Source organism: Microtus oregoni, unplaced genomic scaffold, assembly GCF_018167655.1.
Source record: "Microtus oregoni isolate MIOR12 unplaced genomic scaffold, Mior012 000013F_ref0000133, whole genome shotgun sequence".
Classification (NCBI taxonomy): domain Eukaryota; kingdom Metazoa; phylum Chordata; class Mammalia; order Rodentia; family Cricetidae; genus Microtus; species Microtus oregoni.
This window is the reverse complement of record NW_024543072.1, coordinates 28,988,645-29,013,815: the sequence shown is the minus strand read 5'-3', so window position 1 is coordinate 29,013,815 and position 25,171 is coordinate 28,988,645. Positions and strand designations below refer to the sequence as shown.

Sequence of the window (25,171 nt, the reverse complement as noted above, 5' to 3'; positions counted from 1 at the left end):
TCTTTGGCTGTTCTGGAACTTATTTTGTAGACCAGGCTGACTTTGAACTCAAATTTGCCTGCCTTTGCCTCCCAAATTCTGAGATTAAAGGAGAGTGCCATCATATCCAATTATTTTATTTTTTAAGGATTTTTAAAATCTTTTTCTTTATGCTTATGTGTATTTTAAGCACATTGTAAACCGTTTAGAGGTTTGTTTTCTGTTTGAATCTGTTTTTATTGTATATCTCTATTTTTTTTTGAGCACATGAGTCTTTAATCTGCTAAGCAATATTAAAAGAGCTGTGAGATTTTTGCCTTTAACGCTGAGTCAGAAAGCCTTTCTTAAAAGAGCTGTGCCTTCGTTCACTGCTAGCCAACAGCTATTGGAGAGTCTGTGTTTGATTCTGATTTTGTATGTCTAAAATCCTTTTTTTAAAGCTTTTTTAGACTTTACGTGGAAATTTTTGCCCTACATTGGGCACCATTATGTAAATGGAGACTGTACTTTTGTTTCCCAGTAACCCAGACCTGTTTAATCACACAGAAACTATATTAATTACAATACTGTTTGGCCAATGGCTTAGGCGTATTCCTAGCTAGCTCTTGCATCTTAAATTAACCCTTAATTCTTGTCTGTGTTTATCCATGTGGCTTGGTACCTCTTCTCACTGAGGCTTTCTCATCTTGCTTCTTCTGTGTCTGGCTGGTGACTGCCTCTCTGCATTTCCTCTTCCCAGAATTCTCCTAGTCTGGTTGCCCCAACCTATACTTCCTGCCTGGCTACTGGCCATTTAGCATTTTATTAAACCAATATGAATGACAAATCTTTACAGTATACAAAAGCATTATCCCACAGTACCTGTGTTCTCTTTTTAAGTTCTTGACTGTATGTGAAGAAAATTCTAAAGCTAATGGTGTACACTTAGTGACACGTTTTGTATTATATCCCCTTGAAAGCTAAAAGCACTTCCAGATGACTAGTTTGGAGCTTAACACACACACGGGGGGGGGGGGGGGTGCGTATAATGGGCCATATAGTTTCCTGGTTTGCTAGGCCAATTATGGCAAAAATTAACTGGAGGAAATAAATGGTCAGCATTCTGGTTTTATTTTCCATTTTGACCTGTGGCTTCTTCACTGCATTAAGTTAGAAGCTGAGTATACCAATTTTTGTAGCTGGTTAAACTGTATATCCGAAATTTTTTTAAGTCTCTACTAAAGTGTGCCTTTTCTTTGCTTACCACCCACCTTTCTTTTATTTTTAAAGAAATCGAAGCGATCTGCGGTTGAGAACAGTGAAGAACAGCCAGTGAAGCACAGCTCCAATAACTCAGGTAACTGGTCTAGGTGGCTGGAGCCCGGCGTGCAGAGGTGCGGAGATTTGACTGAGCAGCAGTGATGTGTGCACAGATTAGAACTCTGCCCCCGGTGAATATTGTGACAACGCTCACACTCCCACCTCTGCACCAAACTCAGTCGGTCAGACATAGGAGCATGTGATGTGGAAGAAAAACAGGCCCTTCTTTGTACATGGAAATTTGCCTCAATCTTGCCTTCTGCTCTGGAACCCTTGTGGTTGGAGGAAGAGAAGGGAGTTTTCAATAACTCCTCAGTTTCACCCCTGGGGGGTGAGGCATGGGAAGGGGAAATTGAAGTTTAGCTGATTATACTCTAAGAAGATAAAGGACCCATATGGAAGGGAGGAGCTGAATATGCAAAGAGGAGAGTGTTTGAGAAGCCAGAGAACCAAGGATGAGCATTGAAAGCTCCACTGTCAGCGTCAGGTGTGGAGGAAGCCCATCAGTGAGGAGGCACAGGTGACTAAGCAGAAGGCTTTGAAAGTGGAAGGGCTAGGCATGCATGTATTCCTAGCTACTCAGGAGACTGAGATTATTTAAGGCCATGAATTGGAGACCAGCCTGGCTTCACTGTATTGAGACTGGATGGATGGATGGATGGATGGATGGATCAGTCGATCTATGGATTGATCTATCAATCAATCACAAGTCATGCCTCATTTTCCTTGGTCAATTCCGATAGGAAGATGTTTGCTGACACTAGAGGAGATACTGAGAGGCATGCAAGAGAATCAAGATGTATCTTGAAGGCTAGATTATCCTCAGCTGAAGAATGCCAGAGATGTGTGTAGAGCTGGAAATTGAAGGCTAGATTATCCTCAGCTGAAGAATGCCGGAGATGTGTGTAGAGCTGGAAATTGAAAGATTGGAATGTGAATCCTAGGACACTAGAAGTAGGATGAGAATCATGACACTATCACAGAATTCTAGAAGGAAAAGAGGAGGTCCCAGTAAGGACCAACATGCTTGGGGACGGAAGCTGCTATGACTGGCACATAATTTCATATTTGGAAATCTACTTGCTCCGTAGTTATAGGACGAATTTTTATAGGTAGGGGGAGAGCCATATATCCAACCAGCATGTCTATACACTAGTGATTCTGTTCATCTAGTTCTTTGTAAACCAGAGAAATCCTATACCTGAGAGGCAGGCGGATCTCTGTGAGTTCGAGACCAGCCTGGTCTACAAGAGCTAGTTCCAGGACAGGCTCCAAAACCACAGAGAAACCCTGTCTCGAAAAAAAAAAAAAAAAAAAAAAGCCTATACCTGCCCCTTCCCAAGATTATGCCTGCACTCTTCCACATGCACATGTCACAGAGTGGACACCAAAGAATTCCAAGAGAGGGTTTAGGGTTATCCTCAGCTACATAGCAAGTTCGACATCAATCTAAAAGACACACAAAACCTGTCTTAAAAAACAAAAATCTTAGCCGGGCATGCCTTTAATCCCAGCACTTGGGAGGCAGAAGCTGGCAGATCTCTGTTTGAAGCCAGCCTGTCCTACAGAGTGAGTTCCAGGACAGCCAGAGCTACACAGAGAAACTGTTTTGAAAAATCAAACAAATAAATAAAAACAAAAATCATAGCCAAGACACCTCAGGAGTTTAGGAAAGCCAGGTACTGGTTATTGATGGAAATGTATAGGTTAGTTACCAGCCTGACTAGACTCACAAGTCCGGTTTTCTGTCTTTAAGATCTGCTAATGCTGCAACCAGTAGAAAAGCAGCCTTGTTGAGTTTTGCCTCTAACCTTTTCAGCAAACCAACCCTCCTACACTGAGCTGAGGAAGTACTGTGGAGAATGCAGGGTGTGGTTTGTTCAGGACTCATCTCCAGTGTATCCCCAGGGCTCCAGCACATCCTCTGTGAGTGCTGTCTGTAGCTGGAAGCCTAGCCTTGGAGCTAGTGGTGGCTTCTCAGTGCTGGTTGACAGCAGCACTCCCTTTGGTGGCTCCAGGTGAAGGAGCTCTGGCTGTCCTTTCCACAGGACTGTGCCTTCCTATTTCCAAACAAGAGGCTTCTGTGGGGGCTACTTCCTTGCTGGGCTGAAGGGATATTTTCTAGAGATTTTCCAGCTACAGGGAATTTGGATTTTGCTTATGGTTTTTACCCTAAATGAGGTTGTTTACTAAATTTCATGTAAGAAAAGGTCTTACATGGGGCTGGAGCAATGGCTCTTCCAGAGGACCAGGATTCAATTCCCATCACCCACATGGCAGCTCAAAACTGTCTGTAACTTTGACACCCTCAAACAGACAGGCATGCAGGCAAAATGCCAATGCACATAAAATAAAAATAAATAAAAAGTAAAGAAAATCCAGGTTCAGGACTGCACCTCTCTAACTGAATGTACCTGCTGGTAAAGTTGATCTTCAACAAGTCATGCCTCATTTTCCGTGGTCAATTCAGATAGGAAGATGTTTGCCTACCCTAGAGGAAATACCGAGAGGCTCACGGGAGACTTGAGCTGGTGTGGTCACATACTACCTATAATTACAGTGCCCTGGAGGTTGAGCTAGTTTGGGCTACTTAATGAGACTCTGCCTCAAACACATGGACGAATGTGAGCAAAGCTCGAGTCGGGTGTAGTGGTGCACACCTTTAATCTCAGCTCTTGGGAACCAGAGGCAGGTGGAGCTCTGTGAGTTCAAGATCTACATAGTGAGTTCCAGGACAGCCAAAAGTACACAGAAAGAGACCCTGCCTCAGAAAAGGAATCTGATGTGGTAGTGGTGTACGCCTGTGCTCCCGGTACTTGGGAGGGAGGGAGGGAGAGAGGGAGGGAGAGAGGGGGGGGGGAGAGAATGTGTGTGTGTGTGTAAATTCTACAAGGTGCTCTTGATTCCTTTGAGTGAGAATTCTGCCAGGCTGGTGAAGGAAATACACCTTGCACTGGAGGGAAACCTGCCACCACTGGATCTAATTCATATATCTATAGTTTTTGTTTTTTCTAGACAGGGTTTCTCTGTGGTTTTGGAGCTGCCCTGGAACTAGCTCTTGTAGACCAGGCTGGCCTCGAACTCACAGAGATCCGCCTGTCTCTGCCTCCCCCGAGTGCTGGGATTAAAGGCGTGCGCCACCACCGCTTGGCTTAATTTCTATATTTTCTGTTTCTCATCACATTGCTCCACAGAACATACTGGGCTAATAACAGATTCTCAAACAATGCTGAGTTTCTGCTCATGCCAAGTTTCAAATGTCTGTTTTTGGTCCCCACGAGGATTTCTCTGTTTTTCTCAGCAGGATCTGGGGCCAGCTCACCTCTCACATCCCCATCATCTCCAACTCCACCCTCCACAGCAGGTCAGTACTGTATAAGGCGACAGGCCTTCTTCTCCATCCAAGCATTTCAGGACACAGACCCCACCTCTCTTCTCCAGAGAGCCGAACGCAAATGCAAAACGTGTATTCTTTGGAGGGGCTGACAGGCTGTTTTCAGGAGTCTCCTTGGGTCGGAGCTTGTCTTTGGGCAAAGCAAACACATTGTTGTCCTACACTTTGTCCTACCTACCTGCAGCTTCTCCTGCAGCCCCTTTCTGCTGTGGGCTGGTCACAGCAGAGCTCACAAGCTGCCTAGCACAGAGTGAAGCATCCCTACTAACAATTTCCGGATAACCGTTTGTTCTCTATTCTGCTCTGTAAAGCGTGTAATTATCTGATAATTATCATTAACCTTCGTTTCACCTTGTGAATTAAATCAGATACTGTGAGGGTTTTTGGTTTTGTTGTTGTTGGGGGAAAAATACTGACAAAGAATTTGTCTTTGGAATTACATACAAGAACAGTCCTGTGGAGTAGTCTCACAATACTCTTTCGCCTTTCCTTTTTGAACTAAGATCTTCTTTCTAACCATTTTGCAGTCCAGTAAAAACAAAGCGACAACACATTTCATTTTCCTCCTTGAATGAATGATCATTCATTCAAGAATATTTAGTCTAAGAAGCTGGTTTTTCCACTCAGAGTTCATTGCTGTCCTTGGAAGAGTTCTTCCAGCTGTTTGAAAGGGAAGTCTTTGGCAGGATTGGTATATGAGCTGACGGTACCATATTCTCTAATGCTTATGGTATTGGCTGCCTTTAAATGACTCTGACTAAAGCTCCTGGGAAAAAACATGAATGCAAGAAGGCTGGTTTGATTGACTCTCTCCTTGCTGGCTGAGAGTGTTTACTGGTCGCTTACTGTTATGTGTTCTAGGGCCAGGGCCAGTTTTATAGAGCAGAAATGCCAGATCATTGGGATGATTCTTTTATCTCTGACTTTCTCAGCAGATTTTGCAAAGAACTTCTTAATAGACAGAGTTGTCTTGTGACGATTAATTGTTTGAGCTGAGCAGAAGTTTCTGGAAATCTACTATTCAGACTGTTTTGAGCCATTTCCAGCTTAATATATGGTGTTAGTTTCCTCTCATTTTCATACACTAAGGAAACGAAGAGGGTTCTGAGGACTCTTAGCCCTGGATAACGGAGATGCCTGCCTAGTGTGCCGAGCACCCTGTGTGTGAGCTGTGCTTCTGGGTAGCTCGCTTTTGCCTTTGGATGCCTGATTTCATTCATAGTCTGACTCTCCTGGTTACCTGTGCCTAAGTGGGAGCGATTTCATATAATAGCAGCTTTACCTAAGATGAGCTAACTTTCAGAATGAGAGAAGAAAAATGGAATTTTTTCTAGCAGTCAGTCAATATGGGGAAAGATTCATCTAAGGACAGTGGGGATGACAGGGAGCAGTATTGTGAACTGGAGAGAACACATTTGAAGCCCAAGTACGACAGCTGTCAGGAGAGCCTTTATTCCCTTTAATGATTTTGTTGAAATTATTGACAGAATTATTTATCCCAAAGACCATGCTCTGACCTCTACTGGCTGTTCCTTGTAATGAATCTTATATCATTTGCCTAGCAACCTAGCATTTTAGGTGCATAAACCAGATATGCATAGTAGGTCTGCTTACCTCAAATGTTTTCAAAGTACACTTTCATGTAGCCTGGGTTACAAAGAGAAGCGGACAGGCTTCAGCCGATGTCCAGTGCCTCAGAAGCTCCAAACTGTTGGAACACAGTTCAAATAGACAGAAACTTCCTGCTAATGGTCTAAAACCTGGTAATGTTTTCTCCCAGTAGTTCCTTTGAAATAAAAGATCTTTCTCAACAGGCAGTGGTAGCACATACCTTTAATCCCAATACTGTGGGAGTTAGGGGCAGGTAGATCGCTGAGTTCAAGGCCAGCTTGGTTCACAGAATAAGTTATAGGACAGCCAGGGTGACACTATACAGAGCGATCTTGTCACAAATCCTCTCCTCCTCCACAAAAATCTGTATCAAAGGTTGGCTTATCAGCAAGCAGCATCTCGAGTTGAACCCTGCGCCTAGCACCAGGAGACTTTACTGTAGGTGAAGTGTTTGGGAGGTAGAGGCTGGCTCTGCTCTCAACTTTTCCTGGGTGAGGAGCATGATGTAGCATTGTGGGGCAGATAGGTCAAGACCTTCAGAAGAGGAGGGACCGCAGCAGGTCAGCGTTGGCAGGTTGAGTGGGACTTCTTCCGCCACAGCTTCAGTTTTAGGTGATCATGGTGACTAGAACAAGATGGACTTGTTTTAGCTCCTTAGGATTTGGCAGAAGTAACAGGCACTTCCAACTGAAGAGATATTACCAGATGAGCCCTGTCTAGCAGCTGGGATCCTCTCTGCAGGATTTGTTGGTACTTGTTGAGATCCACACTAAATTGTTGGGACTAATACTGTTTCCTCAAGTCTGGTGGCAGTTGTACTTGGTGGCTGGCATTCTCTCATACTCTTTCGTAAGGCCCTCATTTGTTTGTTTGTTTCAGTGAAAAATTTTCTAATTCTTTTCTATTGTTCCATGACTCATAAAGGCCTCTTTGGGAAGGATTAAAATTCTGTACATTTGTAGAGCTGAGTGTTTTAAAATGCCCTAGTTTGCACATATACAGATATTTGCTCTCACTGTATTTGGGGAACAGACTGCAGGCCTATTGTCTTGGTTTCCTTTTCATTTATGTGTGTGTGTGTGAGGAATCATGCACATGTGTTGTGAAAATTCTGGGGGTGATCAGCAAAATTTGTTGGATCCCTGGAATTACAGCAGTTGGAAGCCTTCTCATAGGAGTGCCAGAGATGGAACTCAAGTACTCTGGAAGAGCAGCTAGCATTCTTAACCTCTGAACTAACTCTCTAGGCCTTTTTGTAAGGTAATGGTTAAGGTGGGATCTCATGTAGCCAAGGATAGACTCAAACTCTTCATGTATTGGCTCTTTTTATAAAGTACATTTACAAGAGTATGTTAAGGATGCTAAATAAAGGGGAAACATAAAACTGTTGTTTTCAGTAATCACATCTAAGTGATTTGTATTCATTGTCCCCTTTAATCCTCAACTTTCTTCCTGTCCAATAAGAGTAGATTCCAGTTTATCTCTATTTCACAGAAAAACTGAGCTTCTAGTAGAGTTGAGAACTTGACCAAGGTCACAGATAATGGAAGCTTCAAGATCCAGGATTTGAACTTGATTCTGCCTCCATTCATTTACTCCACTCATTGAGAGCCTGCTTTTTTCTGGGAGTATCATGACCATGGAAGTTAAGCGCTGCTCTGCTGGAGTGCACAGAGCCGGCTCTACCAGTTGCCCTCTGTAACCGTGAACAAATGAGTTCCATTCTTAGGAACTGTCTTGTTTTATTTTACTTTAATTAATGTCTTTTATAAAACAAAATTACTTTTAATTAATTCTAATTAATTTGAACTTCTAAGTTAAAAATGGTGAAGGCATGATAAAGGAATTAAGCTTTTGGCATGGCAATCAACATATAAAACACCCTACAAGTAATTTTCAGAGAGAAAAACAGTCTTGACAAATGAAAAAGCCCTGAAAACCTTGAGTCAAACCACAGCTCAGACCCTGTCTTATGCAGGTTTCCTTTTTCCTCTTTCAAATAAAATCTCTCTGTAAACCATCATCACTTTTAACCTTCCCCAACTTTATCTTCTGACCCTTCATCTCCAGATTTCCGTAGTGGAGGCTCACAGATATCTTCTCTCTAGATGACTTTCTGGAGAGCCGACTTTTAGAAGGATCTGTGGGCCAAGGAGATGGCTGTGTTGGTAAAGGTGCTTACTGCCAAGTCTAACAACCAGAGCTCTGTCCATGGAACCCACATGGTAGGAAAGAACTGACTTCTGCAAGGCTTTCTAAGCAGTAAACAATCATAAGGTTAGGGTGGGGACTATGGAGACCTTAAGGAGATGAACTGGAACGTGGGCCTAGAGAATGATAGAGCGTACGGAAGAGAGAGCCAAGGAGAGTTAGGAATTAATAAGGGTAAGGATTTACACCATCTAGAGAATTTTGAACTTACTGAGAAAAATGAACTTACTTAAAATGTAGAATTTGCCTGGTCTAATCAAGTCTGAGGCCAGTGTATACCAAAATGTTTGTATTCAGCTTTAACAATTATCTCTTTTCAAAAGCTATACACAAGCCTGGCGGGTGTATGCTTGTAATATTGGGAAGCTGAGGCAGGAAGGTTCAGAATTTGAGGCCAGCTTGAGCTATATGTAGTGAGACAGTCTCAAAAAACCCTAGGGTTGGGGATGTAGTTCCACCCTGGGTTTGGTCTCTCAATCCAGTAAGCAAAGCTGCACACACACAGAGCAATGTGTTTTTCCCTGAGCAGGTTGCCTGTCGTGCAGGGCTGACCATGGGAGTGCCTTGGTTCTGCCTGCCCTCTGCTGCAGCTTTCTGCCCACTCTCCCATGCCCACCCGCCACCCCCAGTTCTAAGGGTGTGAGTTTCTCCTTGGATTTCTCCCCTGGTGAAGGAAAAAGGAGTGACTGCATGTTCCCAGCCTCCTTTGTTTCTTCCAGAGTTGGTCTTGTGGCCACAGGGATTGAGGGGCCCATCTCAGACTGATGTTCTTTCTTGCTGTTTGTCCTGAGGAAATCTGGGGCTCACTGTGTGGGGAAAGAAGCATTATCGTTTTCTTTTAACCTGAAACTTAGTGAGTTTGAAAGAACAAACAAAGCCATTTTTTGCTTTTGCCATTGGAAGTTTCACTAGACTAAAGTGGGCTGGGGATGGGGTCCCACGGTTCTTCCTGAGAAGTCGCCCACCCACAAACCCCCTTATACCTGTTCTGTTACTTTGTTCTTCTCAGCTTAAAAAGAGAGTCTATTTTAGACAGCGGAAGACTGTTTTGTAAAACAGTGAGCTTTCCTTTGTTGAATCTCTTGATAAACATCCCTGGTTGGTAATAGGTGCAGAACAGACCACTGGCCTTGCCTGCTCTTCCGAAGTGCCTATTATGCTTGTAAATAAATAAAAATAGCATCTCACTGGCTTAGAAAAGTGTGAAAAGGTGGCTTGTTCATTTGCCGTATCCTGAAAGGTTCATGTTTGAGCTTGTACAGCACACATTTTGTGGTTAAGTGTACCCTAGTTTTGTAGTGAGAATACTTAACATGCAATTCAGACTAACATTTTACTGTTACTGTTTGCTTAAATGACACTAAACTCTATATAATGATGTCTCTCTCTTTCTCTCTCCTCCCTCCCTTCCCTCCCCCTCTGCTGTCTTCAGTAGAGCATGCACCACTTTGAACGTGAGTTTTCGGTAAAGTAAGCTCCGCTGATTCTCCAGCTTTAGAGATGCTGTGTTTCTGTGTGTTTGTGTCACTGGTGGACACGGGAAGCCGAACAAAGAGCACTTCCTTCTTGGACTATCTCAGTGAAAACACAGCATCTTTAAAAGCCACCCCACCCCAGTCACTTCATCTGTATCCATTTCATTTCCATCGTGACCTTCTCAAATCTTCGTTTTCATTCCAATTTTAGTTTGGAAATGTGAGCTCTAATTGCATCTCAGTGGCATCTGAGTCCATTTTAATGTTGTAAACTGTTACTCTGAATATTGTGCTGCAGAATGTTGGTTCCTAGTTACTGGGAAAACATGGTATTAGGCAGTTAAGTTGTCACAACCTCCTGGTTTTTATAATTGATGACAGAAAAAAAAAGTTCTGACATACACTTGGGAATTCTTGAGATATGAGTCTCCTCATCTGCCTAAGGCCAAGGCAAAGATGGCCCAGAAAGCTGAGAACTACTGTGTCCCTGTGTCACTGCTGTCTTCTGGATCTGGTATGGTCTAGTGGCCAGTTGGCTGACCCATCCAGAGCTACAGAAACCTAGAGACTACTGGACTTGACCTAAAAATAGGTAACTCCAAATGTCCTTCCCAAAAGAGTGTTACAAATGTTCCTGGCACAGCAACCTTCCCAGGATCTAAAATATGTAATTTTTCTTTGTGTACCAGAATGGTACACAAAGCTGATTGCCACATTCCTACTGGGCCAGGTGGAGAGGCTTCTGGGAAAGTTAGATCAGCTAATTGAGATTTTTGTCTAAGAGAGCGTGAGATAGGAGAACTCAGGACTGTCCTGGTTGTCATTGTAGATGCACTTTTAGGAGCATGTCCCATCCTAGTTGTGACTTCATATAACCACCAGTCTAGCGTGGAGTTTGCTCTTTCCTCTTGTCCGCTTATGTTTATTCTCTGTCCCATCTTTCCTTTCTTGACATTGTTTCTAATGGTCCTGTCTTATACTCACTGACCTTTAAACGAAGCTAACAGACTCACCAGGAGGTGGTGCTACATGCCTTTTAATCCCAACACTCAGGAGGCAGAAGCAGGCAGATCTCTGTGAGTTTTGAGACCGCCCTGGTCTACAAGAGCTAGTTCCAGGACAGGCTCCAAAGCCACAGAAAAACCCTGTCTAGAAGAAACAAAAACAAAAACAAAAAAAAACAAAGACAGAGAGAGAGAGAGAGAGAGAGAGAGAGAGAGAGAGAGAAAGACTCCAAAACTCTGGTAGTACATGTGAGGTTCTGATGCCAGCATCAAGGGCTGGTTCTCTGAAGCCAAGCTGTTGTATGCCAAGGTCACCACCCATACTCGTGAATTCAAGCCTTCCTAAACCCTAGGCTGGAGGGCAGCCAGTCTTAGGCAAGCGGTGGGGTCCCCAGTGCTGCTGCAGTCCAAGCCTGTCTTCTGAGTCTTAACCCTGTAGTGATTCTTCAACCAGGGACCTGGACACAAAGCTCGGTGGGGGAAACCTACAGCTCCTGGTCTGGTCTAATACTTCTACTGCCCTTCTCTGGCCATTAGGATAATGCCTAATGGGTTTTGATAGCCATTCATCCCCACATGGGCAGAGCTTCTATCTCTGGCAGCCTTGGTACTGCATGCTGTCAAGTCAAGAGAGTCCTCCCTCACTCCAACATTTCATTGGCATATATTCAGATGCCCTAAGTGGATGCTTCTATGCTCATTCCACCTGGGCTTCTTACCTCAGTCGTCACTTCAAGGTTACTATTCATTATAATCTTTATGAGGTAAAGCCAGGAATGTCTTCCATAATCCATCCTACATAAAACCTAGTTGAATTTCATTCATTGTTGAGCAAAACCAATGTAAATTACATTTTATTCATTTGTCTGTATTTAATCTTTATTTGTATTGCTATGGGATCCTTGTTTGAGAATTCCATGATTGCAGAACATGAGACTGTGCATTTGTGTGAGCCTTTCATTTTGGTTGCCTTAGGTTGGGCTAAAGGTATAAAGGAGGTAAGTGGGTTTGTGAACTGCAAGACTTTGATCATTGCTTGCCACACTTGAGTATTTTATTGGTGACCTTGAGCCATTCATTCCTGATCCATATTTAGTGCACAGTGTACCTGTCTATTCACACTGCCCACAGCAGTGTGGTAACAACAGACAAGTAGGGTCTTAGAGAACCACAGTGTTCATAACTGCCATCCACTAAAGTCACCTGCAGCAGTAATGTCTCACTACTTTGGAAAGAACAGTTTACCTAGTGACTTAAAAAAGAACAAGAAAATGAAATCTAGTGACTGACTGCTTACCAACCTGAATTACAGTCTCTAGACTCACATGGTGCAGAGAGGACTGGCTGTGCCACCGCTTGTCCTCTGAGCTCCACGTGTGCACTGTGGCCTGCTTGTGTGGTACACATACACAGGAAATGAACGTTTAAAGAGTTCACCTGAAGGATGTGTTAGATACCCAGGTTCCCTTTCTTTGTCCAGATTCCATGACATGCATGGCCACGAGGACTCATTCTGTTCTGGGGTTGGGCTTCTCTATGAGAATGCCATTGCCAGGAAGAGACCCCTTTCTCAAATTCCTGTTGACAAGTAGTAGTATTTTACGTTTCTTTAATTCAGCCCAACAGGAAATCGTTCAAAGCAGATTCAACAGCTGGCATTGGCTCGCTCTTTAACAGGCCAACAGATGTCACTCCCACTTTTGTCATCAAGTCCTGTTTCTACTTGGAGCCAAATAACGGCACGAACTGTAAGGCTTCTTCCCACTTAGGCTCTGATCTTTACAACAGTACACACTTTTCAAGTGAAGCTGCAGCTGTGTGGTGCTGCAAGATCGCCATGATTCTTGGAGGCCCTGAGAAATAGCAAGCAGCAGCAACACACACTTATAAAACTGCAAGCCTGGGGAGGCTGTGACAGGAGGATCCCTGGGGCTTGCTGGCCTAGTCTAGCCAATTACAGCCTTCAAGTACTGTGTGCAGAAGCAGCTAGGGATTGTTCATCCCTTTGGCCCAACTCTGCATGCAGATATGTCTCACCCTGTGTACTCAGCAGGTATAGCTGACCTGCTGGGAACAGAGTCTGAGCCGCTCTAGGGATTGCTGTCACTGTATGGTTTCACAAAATCCCTGATACTCAATTCAATTCTCTTCTCACATTTGAAAGAAATAACCTTTAAACTCCCCCCCCCTTTTTTTTTACGTTCTTTCCTTTTTTTAGCGTTTGAAAATACCCTGAATACTGGGTTCTTGGCCCCTCTGAGAATATTTAGTCTCCCCAGATTCTACTTTGCCCTGGCCCAAGTAGAAGCAGCATCAGGGCAGGTGGAAAGGTGGAACACTGACCTTCTTTTTCCTCTGCAGGGCTGTCTTCTGCATTACCTCCACCTCCTCCGCCTCCTCCGCCTCCACCAGCAGCTCCCTCGACAACCTCGGGCACAGAGATGCCTGTCCCGCTCCTGCCCCAGGATGTGAATGGTGTGAATCGTGGAGCCTTGCTCAGCTCCATCCAGAATTTCCAAAAGGGAACTTTGAGGAAAGCCAAAACCTGTGATCACAGTGCTCCTAAAATTGGCTGATGTTTCCTGTTTACACTGGGAGGCCAAGCTCTTCTGTCCCACTCCCACCCAAGTCCCTCTTCCTAGTTGAGTCCTTGCACAGCCTCCCTCAAGTCCCTTTCTGGGGCGAGTCCGGCAGAGCCAGTACAGCCAGTCTTGCCGACATACTCCAAGAGGAAAACACTCTCCAAGTAGAACAAAGTGGGGCTAGCATTGCTGCCTTAACAGTTTGCTCCTGTGACTCTAATGGGCTTCCTTTAGGGGCAGCAGCATATGGGAATTATTTTCACCAGCTAAAGGAAAATGACAGAAAACAAAAGCAATGATGATATTCTGTCACAGCAGTGACTGGCCTGTTACTATCTCTGCCACTCTATCGAAAGTGTTCTCACAGTTCAGTCTTCTCAAACATTTTCTGGTCATTTCTTACGTAGTTCACCTCAGACGCTAACACTGTAACCAAGGCAGTTAGTTATACTGAGGCAGAGAAGCAAGAGCTCTCTCTTGATTCTTCCTTCTACAGGAGGGGGGAGTCTCACTGTGGCTGACAGCAGCCACTCTGGATTTACAGTTCTTTTCAGTTAGAATGTACCAAGACAGACGGGAAAACATTAACCACAGAAAAAGCTCTTGCCAGTTAAAGGATTGTCTTAATTCTCAGCATTTAAGTCAGGTTGGAGTAGAGGGAGAGTCATTACAAGTTAATCTGGCATCAATGGCAATCACTTCTGATTCGATGTATCCAATTTCAGCATCTTTTTTGATGTTACTCAGTTATTAGAAGTCTTTCGTTCTGTGATTTGCTTAAACCTTTAAATAAATTGCACTTTAAAGGATTATTAAAAATCCACGTTAAAATTCAAATACACACATCAGTGTTGGTTACTATGCAGAAAGAATGTCATTGTGTATAGTTTCATGTAATCTGTGATACATACTCAGCTGTATTTTTTATTAAAATAAATCATGTTAAGAAAATACGTTGTGGCTTTGCTAGGTATTTCAGATGAGAACTTCATACAGCACATTTTGTGAAGTGTGGTGTTACTCCTCTCCTCCTGTCCTGTCTCCTTATCTCCTTCATACCTGCTGATAACCCCTACTATTTAGAGACTATCTATACACTTCCATAACTTGTTTAGGGGCTGGAGAGATGGCTCAGTGGTTAAGAGCATTGCTTGCTCTTCCAAAGGTCCTGAGTTCAATTCCCAGCAACCACATGGTGGCTCACAACCATCTGTAAAGAGGTCTGGTGCCCTCTTCTGGCCTTCAGGCATACAGACATAACTTGTCTAAATCCTTCCATCAAGTTTTAACGAGGCTCATATATGACAGTATCTGTTTGAATACTGTGGAGGAGCACCTCACATGAATCTTTCATTTTAAAAGAAACTCTGTTAGGTCTGAAGAGTTGAGACACTGCACTGGGGATATAACTCAGTTGACAAAGCGCTTGTACAGCACTGAGGAAGCCCTGGATCATTACCAGCACTGTCTCAACTAAGTATGGTGGTGTGTGTCTGTGGCACTTAGGAGGTGGAGGTAGGTGGGTCAGAATCTTAAGGTCATCATCATCTACTAAAGGAACCTGAGCCAATGAGACCCTGCCTCAAAAGAAAAGGGCTGTGAGGCAGTAGACTATTTTGTTTTTTTTTTAATTATTTATTTATTTGTTTGTTTGTTTATTTATTATGTATTCTGTCTGTGTGTATGCCTGCAGGTCAGAAGAGGGCACCAGACCCCATTATAGATGGTTGTGAGCCACCATGTGGTTGCTGGGAATTGAACTCAGGACCTTTGGAAGAGGAGGCAATGCTCTTAACCACTGAGCCATCTCTCCAGCCCCCGGCAGTAGACTATTTTGATGATGGAAACCTGGATCGAGTGCTTCTGCTTTTAGTTTCTGCAATTTTGGATGAAGTTTTAGATACATGAATAAAAGCAAATAGCATCTGGGGCTGTAGCAGAGCACTTGGCTAACATGCATATGGCCCTGGGGCAGTAGAGAAATGACAAATTAGGGTCAGGTACGTGGAATATACCTTTAGTGCCAGCTCTTGGGAGGCAGAGGCTGGTGGATGTCTATGAGATCCTGGTCTACAGATAGTTCTGGACCAGCCAGGGATACAGTGAAATCTTCTTAAAAACTAAGGAAGCTGCATTTATACAGCATATCAGGTTATTTTTCATCTGACACTAATTTCTTAATAGTACCCCAAGACTTCCACATACGTTATTTCACTAATATACAATTACTTGCCACACCTTTAATCCCAGAACTTGGGAGGCAGAGGCAGGCAGATCTCTGTAAATTCGAGGCCAGCCTGGGCTACAAAGCGAGTACCTAGACATCCCGAACTGTTAAACAGAGAAACATGTCTTGGAGAAAAATAAATACAACTACTCATAGGTAGGAATCCCCTTTATTCCTTATCAAAACAATTTAACAGCAAATGTAGATAATATACTTTTAAAACATATAAGTTATCTTCTGGGGGTATATCTTTCATCAGGACTCTGCAACATTCTTGCCCCTTGTAGTGAAAGAGGGTAAATATTTATATTAATCTTATTCAAAGACTAGACTAACAGTAACAGACAAAGAAAGTATAGCGTCTAGGGCGGGGAGTGTTTTCCACCCATAAGCACATTTACACTTCTTACCAGTACAGACAACCCGCTGCTGCTTTAGCATTAACTTTATGATAGTAAAGTTTCTCAGTACACATCAGATGAAGTCCCAACAAGTATTTTAAATAAATGTCAATGACTTGATTTCAAAGTCCAAATTAGACATTCAGCGTCTTCTTTACTGCAAATATGATGTCTTTGACCTGAGGTATGGAGTTGTCTTCTAGGATCTTCGCATAAGGCATAGGGACATCAGCACCAGTGACACGAACAGCAGGAGCATCGAGGAAATTGAATGCAGGGCCTGGAGAAAAGAAGGCTCATCTGAGAGGCTGGTTTGGGACTCAGAGAAAAACAAGGTAATGAACCCTAGTTACAGGACACTGCTTCTGACTGGACCTTTTAAAACATTTTCCTGATAGACAAAAACCCTAGACTGACAAGCAGAAAAGTCATTCGGTCACACCTAGCTTTTGATCTATGTATACTGTTCACTACAGCTTGATTGTATCCTAGAACCAGTTTTCTTTAAATACCTTCCATGATTCTGGCACAAATCTCAGCTCCCACTCCAAATTGTGGCCAGCCTCCTTCCACAGTTACGAGGTGATTTGTCTTCATGACACTGGCTTCTATGGCTTCAATGTCCATTGGTCTGATAGTACGCAAATTTATCACCTACAAACAGTGCAGTAAATAGGCTTTATAGACTTCAAGAGATAAATACAGCCTTGACTCCAAAACAACACTTTTTGTTTTTGTTAATCTCTGGGTTAAGGAAAACTGAATACACCTATTAATAGGTACACAATAGAGACTAAAAGGAAAACCAGTATGTTGGTGTAAACCTGTAATCCCAACACTTAGGAGGCTGAGGCAGGATGACCACATGTTTGAGGATAGTGTGGACTACACAGCAAGACCTTGTCTTAAACAAAAAGTCAAAGAACTTATAATTAAAGCGGAAACCTGTATTCCCATTACAGGAAACTTTGCTCACCTACAGGGTTCACTCACCCTCCCTGGTTTCATCATCCCTCTTACAAAAGAAATAGTTGAGTGTTTAATGTGCAGCAGGCCCTACATCATGACACCCAATGGGGAATTTCTATCATCCCCATTTCACAGCTTATAAAACACAGCAAGTAATACTTTCCAAGGAGAACTACATAGGAGATTAGGTTCCATTACTTCTGAAGTCCAGCTCCAACGCTGGATCTTGTGCATGTGTGTGTGTGTGTGTGTGTGTGTTATATGTGCACTGCGAGGAGTCAGAGGATGACGTCAGGTTCCTTGCTCAATTGCTCTCCACCTCCTCATCTTTTTTTTTTTTTTTTTTCTTATTTTAGAAATGGCCTCTCACTGAATCTGGAGCTAACTGATTGGTTAGACTTGCTGGCCAGGCTAGCAAGCACTGTCTCCCGAGGGCTGGGATAACAAACTCATACTGCCACACCCGGCTTTTTTTGTTTCTACATGGTGCTGGGGATCCAAACTCAGGTCCTCATGCTGGCACAGAAAGCCCTTTACTGAATGAGCTGTCACCCCAGGCCAGCACGACTGGATTGTAACCTGAGAAAGGGACTTAAAAAGATCCAGAATCTTGTGTGTGTGTCCAACTCAACAGCCTTGAGTCCTAAAGGGAGTTTCTGATTTAAAGAAGGAGGGGAGCGAATGTCCACTTACCTCACATTCAATTCCCTCCTTAGACAATACAGCTGCAGCTTCTAGGCAGTGCCCCACTGGTCTTGAATGGGCAACTACAGTGATGTTGGTCCCTGAAATAAAGTGGTCACAGATTAGAGGTCAATGGAACCGATGTAGCACCGGTGATTCTGCTGCCGGCTGTGGCTCTTGTCTTATCAAGCCTTCACCTTATTTCAGTGACCTGAGCAATGAGATTGTATTTCTGGACATGAAATACAAACGTACCAGACAGAGATTCAGAAAAGCATAACCTGAGCTCATTCAACCTTTACTTTTTAAGTCAAACTACTTGGCAGTAACTTCTGGCCTATGCAAACACAAGGGCTACAGTGAAAATAGTCATTAATATATACTAAGGTGTTCTTACCTTGCCTTTCGATTTTGGCTTTTCCAATAGGAATCAGAAAATCTTTTGACTGAGCTTCTGCAGGAAGTTCAAATGCAACTCCATACATCAGTTCATTCTCTAGCATCACCACTGCAAGGCATTAAAGTTTTCAAACATCAACTACAGACAAAATGACTAAGAATGTATAGACAGTGAAATCATTCATCTGAATACTCAGAAGCCTAGAAGCTTCAGGATGGGTTACGTGCAGGCACCTAAGTTCGGTCAATATAAATCTTTTTTGTTTGTTTTGGTTTTGGAAAGAGGGTTTCTCTGTGTTACAGCCCTAGCTATCCTAGAACTAGCCCTGTAGACCAGGCTGGCCTTGAACTTACATCCACACCCTCCCCCACCCCACCCCCACACCCCAGGATTAAAGGTGTGTGCTATCCCCACCCAGCTTTGGTCAATATAATTCTACTTGCTGAGGTTAAGCCAATGGTGCAGATGTGCAGTAAGTAACCAGCACCTTACAGCAGAGAAAAAAAGCACGATTTTTACTACCTTTTCTCTCTACAAACCATTAGCACTCTACATATGTGGTGTCTACATCTCACTAGGTGCCCTTGATAGTTCCTCACATGCAAGAGTTCATGTCAGTTTCTAATGTTACCATGCTGACCTGGATTATCATCACGAATGGCCGATTTAATAAGTCCTTTTGCATCCTCGGAATTCCAGGGGCTGACCACTTTTAAACCTGGGCAGTGCCCATACCATGCAGCAAAGCACTGTGAATGCTGGGCAGCTACACCTGCTGAGGCACCATTGGGCCCCCTGAATACTATGGGCACAGGCTGAAGGCCAGCAGACATATAGTAAGTCTTAGCGGCTGAGTTTATAACCTGGTCAATGGCTTGCATTGAGAAGTTGAAGGTCATAAATTCACAGATGGGCCGCAACCCAGCCTGTCAAGTAGGAAAAAACATCAACATTAATTAGATTAAATACAACAAGGAAGAATACTAAATAACCACGCCACTCTTCCAACATTGCAAACAATATTTTCTTTCTTCTTCCTTTTTTTTTTTTGGTTTTGTTGTTGGTTTTTCCAAACAAGATTTCTGTGTTTAGCGTGGCTTTCCTGGAACTCACCCTGTAGACCAGGCTGGCCTTGAACTCAGAAATCTGCTTGCCTATTTCCCAAGTGCTGGGTTAGATTAAAGGTGAGTGCTACCATGCCCAGGTCAATTATTTCAGAAGATAATATTAAAGGATATCTCTTAGATTTCATAACTAATAGTACATACCATAGCTGCGCCAACAGCGATTCCAGCAAAGCCCATCTGTAAAGAAACAGCAGTCTAAGGAAACGTCCACAGAAATAAAACTGAATCCTCAACTCTAAGCTGGTCTGCAAGGCTCACCTCTGATATGGGGGTGTCTATGATCCTCTTGTCACCGTATTTCTTCCACAGGCCTCTGCTAACCTACAATTAAGATTTAACCCCCTGACCTTCAAGGTTCTGTCAGGGCAAATGCGTATTTTTAAATTTTATATCAAGTTTACTTATTTCAGTTACCTTGTATGCACCATCATACTGGGCAACTTCTTCCCCAAGCAGAAATACCTTTTCATCTCTTTCCAGTTCTTCATCCATACCCTGATTAATAGCTTCACGAACTGTCAACTGTCACAGGAGTATATAAACAGGAAATACGGTAAAGGATTTAGATACTACGGAGAGTCCCTTCCTTATACTTACCAAGGCTGCCTACAACACAGAACATAAACTTAATACTCAAGCAGTTCCCTTTTAAAGTTCCAAGTATCTGAGGAGGCAAGATGGCCAAGTCTGATGAGTTTGATCGCCAGGTCTCACATAGTGGAAGGAGGAAACTGAGCCTCTTTAAGTGCACACATGCACACCCACACACATACACAAAGCAGATATACATAGCATACAAATTAAAGTTCAGTAAGTAACACTGTCACTAATCCTTCACTAGATCTTAATGACCAGCTTACAGAATGCTTTTGTTGTGCTGCTTGATGTATATACCCAGGTGAGAAAATTGATGGACCCCTAAACTAGCTGGCAGGCAGTTTCCTAAGTAGAAATCATGCTAGGCTGTTTTATCACTATTCTTGGAGGCAGAGAACTAGCAAGGAAGTCTAAGGCTAAGCACTCACTAGTGCCCAACACTTGACATCCACAACCTAGGAACTGTTACTTTAGTAAATAGAATGGTAAAAATCTTCCACTTCTAGATACACAGAGGCCAGAGAATCAGGGACTCAAGCCAAATATCTATCCTTGAATAAATGTATAAAGTGTACAAAGGATACAGTTAAACTTTTCAAAGGAAGAAAGTCTGATGTATGTATGCTACAACATGTATGAACCTTGAAGCTCCTGTGAGAAGTTAAATAAGCCAGACACAGAAGGACAAATGATTCAACTTATGTGACATTCTAGAACAAGCACACTGAACAAGAACCAGAAAAATACAATATGGTCTATAACAGCGGTTGGAGAAAGTGTGAGTTATAATCGTGTAATGGATAGCGTTGTTTCGGAGGATCAAAAAAAGTTCTAGAAATAAATAGCGTATATGGTGAATGCATCCGATGCCACGGAACTTTACATTTTAACAAAAGGTTTGAAACTAATATTTTACCACAATTTCGGGGGTTGGGGGAGGTTACTGATCGTTTATTAGCCTGCCGCCGGCCTCGCGGGGAGGGGTGTCGGTGTGAGTGGCGCCGGGCGGGGACAGAGGCAGCGAGAATCATCCCCGGGGCTCGGCCGCCGCCAGGGTCCGCGATGCCCCCCAGCCCACTCAGGCCTGCCCGGGAACTGGGGACCCCCTCCCAGCCTCGCCCAGCGGCGTAGGCGCCGGTTACCTGCAGTGCCGCGGGCGCCGAGCGGTGAAAACGCCTCTTCAGCAGCCCGGAAACCTGGCAGGGAGAGAGAAGGAGGTTCAGGGAGGGCACGGGGTCGGCCGCGGGGGTACCGGGGACTGCGACCTACCTGCCGCAAGGGCCCCCGCACCAAGCCAACCACCACCGCCATCTTGCCCGTGTCCTCTACTGGCGGCCTAATGACAACACAGAAGCGCCGCAGACCAGGCCTGGCGCAACCAATGGTGGGGCGGGACGACCTTAGGGCCCGCCTCCGTCCGGAGGAGCCTATAGAAAGCGACGGCTAAGGGACCCGCCTTCCTCAGAGAGCGAATAGCAAAGCGCAATGCAAGAGGGTCCCGCCCCTCAGGCTAAAGGCACTGCCCTATAGGCCTCTGCTGCTGTAGCCAATGTCAGGGAGTGATGCCTGCGAGCCCCGCCCACCTTGCCCGTCAGCAGCCCGCCGGAGTGGCGGCAGCGGCAGCGGCAGCAGCTGATCCTTTCTGGCCAGGCCCACTAGAGAGGGCTTTGCCGGCAGCTTGCGGCCGCTCTCCTGCAACTAGCACGCCGTGCACACACCCCTGACTGCTGCCTGCCACGTGCTGAGACACAGTGCGGCCTGGCTGACCGAGGATGGAGGGACCTTAAAGCCACCCCTTTGCGGGCACTGCAGGCCTCGAGTACCACGTGACTTTTGCACAGAGTCCAGTGGAGGAGGACGAAATCAACGAAACGGAAAGGAAAGGAAATGACTGCTTCTCCGAATGGTGGAGGAGGAAGTTTATTATAGATGTATGGGAGAGCATGGCCAGAGGCAGAGACATCTGAGAGAGCCCTCACCATGTATGAATGGGCGCTGTCCACTGACTATAAGCAATAGCTTTCAAGCATGCATTGTGTCCACTTTCAGTAAAGTATTTGTGATGTGTGCTACATCAGTGATTGTAGGTGGTTTCTGTTAGTTTTGTCTTCTGAAGAGGTGAGGAAGTTGTTCTGATCATGCTGAATTTAGGTGGTATATCTTCTAAGTTTCAAACCTGGGACATATGGCTGAGGTGCCTGTTTAATACATCAAAGCGGACATGGCCACCAGGTTCTCCCAGTTTCCTTCAGCCCTTACTGTTACTTGGTTTGTCTGGCACACCCCACCCCTCTGCCCTGAAGTCTCCAGCCAAGGGTTGAGTTGTCCTTCCCCACCCCAGAAGCTCTTCCCTATATAACCAGACATTTTGGTTACCGGCCCTTTTGCCGTTTTGGCTGTTGTACCTAGTTTCCTGTTTCCCCCCACTCTCCCCGAGTGGCCCAGCTCAGTCTGGTCACGTCCACTCTGGACTCTCCCAGATGCCCCTGCTTCTGACGACGCGCTCCCATTTTTCTATAATAAACTTTCGCCTCCGCCATACCGAGGAGCAGTCATGTCCTTTCTTTCCCTTTTTATCTCCTTTTTTTTTTCACTCAATGCCCAGACTGGAGAAGTCTGAAGCCTAAAGACTTGATAGGACTAGAGACAGACATTTGGGAATAGCTGCTTAGTTGTGGCCTTTATTCTTTTCATTCTATCTCATCTGTAAATGGAAAGATGGACACTGAGGTATGGGATCAACCCCTACCAAATCTCCCTCACTACTGCCATCAAATGGTCACTTTGTAAGAAATATCAAATATGCGCCTAATGGTAGTGGTGCTGTCTTTTAATCCCAGCAGTCAGGAGGCAGAGGCAGGTGGATCTTATGAGTTCCACGCCAGCCTGGTCTCCAGAGCGAGTGCCAAGGCAGCAAGGGCAATAGAGAAACTCTGTCTAAAAAAAAAAAAAAAAAAAAAAAAACCAAAACAAATGAAAGAAAGGAAGGAAAGAAGGAAGGAATAGCAAATATAGAACTGTTCTATCAAATACTTTAAAAATTTGTGTTTAGGATAAGGACTTTTTAATCTCCCCTGCTTTGAAAGACTTTCATGGAATGTCTTTTTGTTTTCCCATGAGACAGGGTTTCTCTGTGTAACCCCTGGACTATTCTGGGGTTCCCAGGAAATGGTGACAAGTCACATTTTGCAAAGGTTTAAAAAGACAAAGCCAGAAGGCCACTGTATTTTCTATTGGGTCCAATCATAAGCAAGCACACATCCTGTACCTTCTGCCTACATCCAATCAGGGGCAAGCATATATCCTGATGTGTTTCCTGTATATGTACCTACTGCCCACATGTGATTAAGCACATCTGGTGCAAATGAGACAAACCTATTTAGGGGAGCACAACATAAACAATAAATAGCCTCCAGCATTTAACTTTGATTCTCATAGGACAATTTTTATTTTTGAGACAGGGTTTCTCTGTGTACAGTCCTAGCTGTCCTTGTAGGTCAGACTGGCCTCAGACTCACAGAGATCCGCCTGCCTCTGCCTCCCGAGTGCTGGGATTAAAGTCGTGCGCCACCATAGCCTAGCATCACAAGACAATTTTATGTTCTATCATGTGTACCCTATATTATAAAAGAGAATCTATATATCCATATTATTAATAACTTAGTACATATACATTGTATTAGGTTCCCAAACCCAGCACAAGTCTTATTCAGTATCTGTGGCACGTTCCAGCACTTCCCACCCTACCCCCTCCCAGGGGCTGGGCTTCCCTTCCCTCCTCCCCAGTCGGATCCCTATATATCCCATTTTGGCTACAGGGTTTGGTCTCTTTGCCTGGACCACCTCTTTGATCATCAGCTCCTTTCTTGTCCTCGTCCCCCATGGTCTAGTTAAGTCTGCCAGCCATGTTCAGGCTGGACTATTCCTTTTCCCTGCTTTCTCCCCCATTTCTACAATAAAAATCTCCTCCATACTTTAGAGTAGCCACCTCCTCCTCCTTGTATTTCATTTTTTATTCACATCATTAGCAATTTGCTTGGTCTGAATGAATCTTTCTCCCAAACCAGTTGCCCCTAGAGGATTACACAGTTGAAACCAGAGGGGATACTATCTTGAGAGTCATTGTTTCATGTGTCTGAGTGCAAACGTGGTCAGAGTGAAGAATGCCAGGGATGATAAAGAAAACATGGACATCACAAGACTCAGAAACACGGCTGACCACCTGAGCAGAGTAGGGCAAGCCTGAGCTCCTGAGTGATTGACAGCCCTTTTCCATCCTGCACCCTGTCTCTCTATATGCTGGGTGGCAGTGAGATATAATACAGATGTCTAGGATGTTGATGCCATGTTTTCTCAGAGTCTCAGCTCTGATAAGGCATGAAATTAACATCAGCTTCTGTGACTGCTTATTCTGCACTGTTGCAGTGGTTAGTTTTTGTCAGTTTGACACAAACTAAACTCACCTAGGATAAGGGAATATTAGGGGGATATTCAATCACACTGTGAACCCCAAGTTTGTATTTTTGTTAATTAAATTAACCTTGGGTCAGGAGGCTGCATTAGCAGCAAGTTGACAGGAAGTAATCATAGAGCACCAGAAGGTATCTGGGAGAGACAGAGAGACACAGGAAGTAGTAAGGAGGGATTTGGAGTGGCACAGCCTTTTCTGGTTGTTGAAGTGGAAGCCTGAGTCTTCCATGGTTGGGGATAGCTAGCTGCAACTCAGCCTCTCTGAGCTAACAGGATTGTACCCCAACCTTTGAATCTCGAGTCTTAGTCATAATTAGAACGACAGAGATTTAGTTAAAGCTACCTTTAGTGGCAGCCACAGGACTGATGCCTGCGGGAATAGGATTCTTGCCAGGCTACTGCTAGGTAAGCAGGCTGGTGACTGCTGAGCTGCAATTGAAGGCTGAGATTAAGGCACAGCCACTGTGCCAGAGTTAAAACAACATTTGGCACTCCAACTAGTGGTGCAGTCACATGGACGGAGACGTCACGCCAGACTGCTCTACCACAGTTGCCTTGGGTCTTTTCGCACAAGCACTCACAGCAGTGGCTGCTGCTTGCCAAGAACCAAATGGCAGGCTTGCCCTTGGAAACTGTGCGAGGGGCTTCAGTTCGCCACAGACAACAAACTACTGAGATGTCAGCAGATTTGGTGAGATTCCTGGGAAATCCTTTAGTAGAGAGTTAAATAATATTAAAAGA

At 44.3% G+C, this 25,171-nt stretch overlaps 2 protein-coding genes across 14 annotated transcripts in view; one reads left to right on the top strand and one right to left on the bottom strand.

Annotated features, from left to right (window-relative positions):
* Pxk (PX domain containing serine/threonine kinase like) overlaps positions 1-14,506 on the top strand; it is a 68,611-nt gene extending 54,105 nt beyond the window's left edge. For 3 of the 13 annotated variants that reach the window (XM_041662480.1, XM_041662490.1, XM_041662491.1), the window contains 3 exons: positions 1,249-1,315; positions 4,580-4,642; positions 13,335-14,506. In XM_041662480.1, the coding sequence (XP_041518414.1) occupies positions 1,249-1,315; positions 4,580-4,642; positions 13,335-13,549 (345 nt within the window). In that variant the 3' untranslated portion in view covers positions 13,550-14,506. Of the gene's footprint in view, positions 1-1,248; positions 1,316-4,579; positions 4,643-9,926; positions 9,960-13,058; positions 13,076-13,290 lie in introns of all 13 variants that reach the window. The other 10 variants (XM_041662492.1, XM_041662488.1, XM_041662486.1 and 7 more) reach the window with 10 other exon arrangements.
* Positions 14,507-15,935: 1,429 nt separating this feature from the next.
* Positions 15,936-21,324, bottom strand: Pdhb (pyruvate dehydrogenase E1 subunit beta). The gene is made up of 10 exons (XM_041663065.1): positions 21,230-21,324; positions 21,103-21,156; positions 19,778-19,885; positions 19,622-19,684; positions 19,505-19,540; positions 18,877-19,162; positions 18,234-18,344; positions 17,846-17,937; positions 16,696-16,837; positions 15,936-16,463 (listed from the first exon to the last, which is right to left on the bottom strand). The coding sequence occupies exons 1-10, from the start codon at positions 21,269-21,271 to the stop codon at positions 16,318-16,320; spliced, it is 1,080 nt and encodes a 359-aa protein (XP_041518999.1). The 5' UTR covers positions 21,272-21,324; the 3' UTR covers positions 15,936-16,317.
* Positions 21,325-25,171: the final 3,847 nt, after the last annotated feature.

What these genes read in the sequence shown, in the direction of transcription:
- Pdhb (XM_041663065.1), bottom strand. Translation starts at nt 21,271, where the DNA reads ATGGCGGTGGTGGTTGGCTTGGTGCGGGGGCCCTTGCGGCAG. An exon ending in TGCGGGGGCCCTTGCGGCAG is followed by an intron (nt 21,157 to 21,229) that starts GTAGGTCGCAGT and finishes TCTCCCTGCCAG; the next exon opens with GTTTCCGGGCTGCTGAAGAG. An exon ending in TCGCTGTTGGCGCAGCTATG is followed by an intron (nt 19,163 to 19,504) that starts GTATGTACTATT and finishes CCTACTTGACAG; the next exon opens with GCTGGGTTGCGGCCCATCTG.